At 43.4% G+C, this 5000-nt stretch overlaps 1 protein-coding gene across 1 annotated transcript in view; it reads right to left on the bottom strand.

Moving 5' to 3' along the window:
• LOC143035823 (uncharacterized) overlaps nt 1–5000 on the bottom strand; it is a 26951-nt gene that overhangs the window by 6767 nt on the left and 15184 nt on the right. Inside the window, exons 4-5 of the mRNA XM_076202837.1 lie at nt 3232–4885; nt 1380–1541 (exon numbers count right to left, since the gene is read on the bottom strand). Of these exons, the coding sequence (XP_076058952.1) occupies nt 1380–1541; nt 3232–4885 (1816 nt within the window). The remainder of the gene's footprint in view (nt 1–1379; nt 1542–3231; nt 4886–5000) is intronic.

Raw genomic sequence — 5000 nt, 5'->3', positions numbered from 1 at the left:
TATAAATAAAAGGATATATGCAAAATATAACTAGAAAGATAACTACAAAGATAAATATAGAATTTTAAAATGTATATAAAAATTGGTAAAGAAAACAAAATGATATAGAATATTTGACCAAAGACAAAGAAACTTGCAAAACTTTGAACCACAAAAAAAAAAAAAAAAAAAAATGCAATTTAGTGTAAATCAACAAAACCGCGTAGCTAAAATAAACATTGATAGAGTATAATTTTTGTTAATAATCGCACACACACACACAAAAAAAATACAATTTCTCTCCTAGAATTCCAGCCAATTATAGACCGAAGCGCGATGTGTTTTTTTCTTTTTCTTTTTCTTTTTCTTTCTTTCGAAGTAAAGTTTACACAAAGACTCCGAGCTAACAAAAGTTTCTGCACGTAGCTGCAGATCTTTCCATCGTCTGCTGGGGGAAATGGGGTGATGGGGGAGTGTGGGATGGGGGAATGGGGGAATAGAGGGGGAAAGGGGGAAATGGGGGATGGGGGAATGGGGGAAATGAGGGGTAATGGGGGATGGGGGAATGGGGGAAATGAGAATGGGGAATGGGGAATGGGGAGTGTGATATGGGGGAATGGGGGAAATGAGGGGAAATGTGGGAATGGGGGAAATGGGGGATGGGGAAATGGAAGAAATTATGAAAAATAGGGGAATAGGGGAAATGGGGGATGGGGGAAAGCTATACAGCAGATTCTTCTAATTCTACGTGGCGGGTGCTCAGTTTGGTTCGTCTCCCCAAAAAAGGAAGAAGGTAAAGATACTTTTTTTTTCCTATGGTACACACCAATATTGTATTCTAGAAACTCGTGGTTATTCATTACGCGACGGAAAAAAATTAAGGAGGAGATCAGAAAGGAAGGAGGATAAGAGCTAGAATAAGATCAACATTCTTCATTGACTGGAAATCTCCAGTCATAAAACAATGCTGTATACCTCTGATCCGTATGGGTATCCTTCTTTAAGTAGAGCCTAATCCCTAAAAAAAAAAAAAAAAAAAAAAAATGATACGTCACTCTGTTCCGTAGAGGTGGTCACTAAGATCCCTGGAACGTCTTGAGGTTGCAGAAAACTTTAGGCTTTCGGTAACCCATGTGGAAGATTTGATTTCACTTGCAACGCACCTGCAAGCATTATGTGTAACTCTGGTCCATAGAGGTGAAAAAAAAGTACTGACTTTATACAACTTTAGGTTTTCGGCAACCCGCGAGTAGGGCCTAATCTAGCTTCCAACGCACCTGCAAGTATTATATGTGACTCCGGTTCGTAGAGGTGTTACAAAAATCCCACAAAACTTAACCGCACACAACTTTAGGCTTTCGGTCACCCACGCGTAGGGTCATATTTCACTTCCAACCCACCTGCAGGCTCAGTTGGTTCCCTTGGCACATATTGGCGTTTCCTCTCCTGTGGGTCCCGATCTCTTTCTCGGAGGCGAGGAAGAACGGCCTCCCGTAGTACTGGGTTGGAGGGACCACGAAGCCGTTATGCATGTAATGGAACATGCCCATCCACGGAGCGTCCTGGAGGTCGAAAAAGAAACGGGCTCTTCAAACATTTTGGTTTAAGGTAAGTAAAGTAGGAAATGGGCTTAGAGCATGTTGGTTTAGGTTAACTAAAGGAAGAAATGGGCTTGGAATATGTGGTTTTAGGCGAACTAAAGGAAGAAACGGGCTTGAAGCATGTTGGTTCAGGTTAACTAGATGAAGAAATGGGCTTGAAATATGTGGTTTTAGGCGAACTAAAGAAAGAAATGGGCTTAAAGCATGTTGGCTTAGGTTAATTAAAGGAAGAAATGGGCTTGAAATATGTTGTTTTAGGCTAACTAAAGGAAGAAACGGGCTTGAAGCATGTTGGTTTAGGCTAACTGAAGGAAGAAATGGGCTTGAAATATGTTGGTTTAGGCTAACTAAAGGAAGAAACGGGCTTGAAGCATGTTGGTTTAGGCTAACTGAATGAAGAAATGGGCTTGAAAAATGTTGGTTTAGGCTAACTAAAGGAAGAAACGGGCTTGAAGCATGTTGGGTTAGGCTAACTAAATGAAGAAATGGGCTTGAAATATGTTGTTTTAGGCTAACTAAAGGAAGAAACGGTCTTGAAGCATGTTGGTTTAGGCTAGCTAAAGGAAGAAATGGGCTTGAAATATGTTGTTTTAGGCTAACTAAAGGAAGAAACGGTCTTGAAGCATGTTGGTTTAGGCTAACTAAATGAAGAAACGGGCTTACATATTGGTTTGGTCTAACTACAGGCTGGTCCCTCATGGGTCCTACCAGGTGGGAACCAGTCAAAGACATAACACCCCCTCCTCCACAGATAAACCTGGAGTTCAAGAAAAGAAATGAGGTTGAAACATGTTGGTTTGGGCTAACTAAAGGAAGAAACTAATTTGAAATGTGCTAGTTTAGGCTTACTAAAGAAAGAAACGGGCTTGGAACATGTTGGTTTAGGTTAACTAGAGGAAGAAACTGGCTTGAAACATTATAGTTTAGGATAATTATAGAAAGAAACGCGCTTGAAACATGTTAGATTGGTCTAAATAAAGAAGAAACGCGCTTGAAACATGTTAGATTGGTCTAACTAAAGAAAGAAATGAGTTTGAAACATGTTAGTTTGGTTTAACTAAAAAAGAAACGTGTTTGAAACATGTTAGTATTTAGTCTAACTACAGGGTAGATCTTCACCGGTCCGACCCGATGGGGACCAATCAAATGGATAAACCGCAAGAATTTCTAGAATGTGGTTGTATGCTGTTATTATGGACTAGTTTACCAGCGCTTCTGTACTTGTGGACAATCTCACGGCACTGTCGTGCGCTGTTTTATCTTACATCTTACATGTGGATGTAATAGCTTTAAGTGAATTGGTTATCTCTAGTAAAGTCCTACTAGCAGACTCTTCAGCACAGTCACAACTAAAAGTTATACCACTCTTCAATGTAACTATAATAGCAGATAATCTTTAGATGGTACATAGATGTATTTTCTTCTCTGAAAAATCCTCAGCAAAAAAAAAAGAAAAGTAACCAAATGCTTAATAATAAACGTTGCATTTTCATGGACTCAACATAAACAAGGTTTCAGAACCTTAGAAAACAAATTTCAAGGATTATCAGCCGTATGCTTAGAGGAAAGTGCATAATAGAGCAAAGGTGACGGCTTCGGCCGCAGCTACTCAGCGCCTCTTGGCGTACACTCCTCACCTTCATAGACTTACCTCGATATAAGCAGTTACATATCCTTCTTCTTCGAACTGTCTCCAAACGAAGGGACACTCATCAAACTTCTCCGCGTTCTCTCCCTTGGGCATGCAGCTGTGGTTCTTTAGCTCCTCTTCAGAAAACCCGCTGAGTGTCGCGACCATGTTCGGGAAGGTGTTATCGGCCACCTTGTTGAATCCTCCGAAGTCTATAGCCCCGAGGGTTTCCGTCAGGTACCGGTGGGTCATGGGCATGTGCCGGAGGAGATTAAGGCGTGATACGGAATCTGTCCCGAAGACGATGACACTCAGAGGCTCGAACTCGCCAGGGGCTCTCGGGGTCTTTGGTTTCATCTTTCTCTTAGGCTTGGTTCCCTTTCCTCCGTGGTTTGCGTGGTCATTCTCCCTGCGAGGGGTCTCCTTTTCCTTCGCCTGGGTATCGTTCTTATTACCAGTTTGGTCTGTTTTCGTATTCGGCCCCTGTGCTCTCTTCGCGTCGTTGTCCGATCCCCCTGTTGTCTTTGTTTCATTGCTCGACTCTTGTGTTGTTGTTGCTTTTGGCGTAGTGGAGGGTTCTTTTGTTTTGCTTGCTTGGTCGTTGGAATCTTGCGTTTGTTTTGTTTCGTGGCTTGTTTTGTTTTTGTTATTTGATTTTTGTGTTGGTTTCGTTACGTTATGGGACTTCTGGGATCTCTCTGCTTCGTTACTTGACCGCCGGTCTTCCTTAAGGCTCACTTCTGGCACTCTCACATTCACTGGCACTGAATTGGCACTCTTTTCTCTGGCACTTGGGAGGAGCTCTTTCCGTTCTTGGCTAAGTCTCCCGATCAAGGCTCCATCTGAGACACGTTCACTAAACCTTTCGGAGTGATTCGCGTTCCCTAAACTAGCTTTACTAGTAACTAAACTGTTCGTAGTTATGTTGGGCTCCTGGGGCCCTGAGGAAGTTCTTTTTCCTTCTACAAGAATGTTCAATAGCTTCCGGTTCCCGAGTTTGGGAAGAAAAGGAACATCACTGTCCGAGGATCTGTTCGCGCCAGACTTCGGATGATTCGTGATATGATTCGACGTTTCATTCTGAAACGAATCTTTTGGACCTCCTTGTGTCCTCTTTCCTCCTTCTCCTCCTCCTTCTCCTCCGACTCCTACACTGACCCTTACCTCAACCTTGTCGTCAGAAATAGTTCTACTGGAATGACTAGTCGTACTACTAACGTCACCACTACTGGAATGATTCCCCTTAAAACTACTACCACAGTGACTACCATTGCTGACACTGTCTTTTGTATCACATTGACTACCCGGGCCGACTACCCTGCACCTCGCACTTGTGCTGTTGTAGATCTTATCACAGTTACTGTAGTTGGTGGTCGAGTTACCCTCGACCGTAAGGACGACCACGCCCCCGCCCCCGCTAACATCCACGAGGGTTTCTCCCGAAGACTTGTTCCCGGAGACCGTAATCACATCCTCCAGGAGATTCAGGTACTGCTCCGGGTTCGTCCGGTCCTCCTTCAGCTTGTGGCGTTGAATGAAGACGTGGACGTTCTTGTAGATGACGATGTCCCCGACGCGACAGGTCACCAGGAGCCCCTCGTCCTCCACCTCGACAGACACCGGCTTCCGCTCATTGGGGTTCTCGTACTCGATCCTTGTGCACTTCGGGCTGTACCTGCCGAAGGAAGAACTATGTGATTTATCGGGAGGAGGGAGAAATGTTGAGGCAAAGAGAAGTTTTAACCTAATCTATACCCATAGGAGGGTTTTTCATACTCCTGGAGTATTTC

The sequence above is a fragment of the Oratosquilla oratoria genome, chromosome 19 (assembly GCF_046742065.1).
Source record: "Oratosquilla oratoria isolate Oo_2021 chromosome 19, ASM4674206v1, whole genome shotgun sequence".
Lineage (NCBI taxonomy): Eukaryota > Metazoa > Arthropoda > Malacostraca > Stomatopoda > Squillidae > Oratosquilla > Oratosquilla oratoria.
Note: the sequence above shows the minus strand (reverse complement) of the source record. Positions and strands in the feature narration are given on the sequence as shown.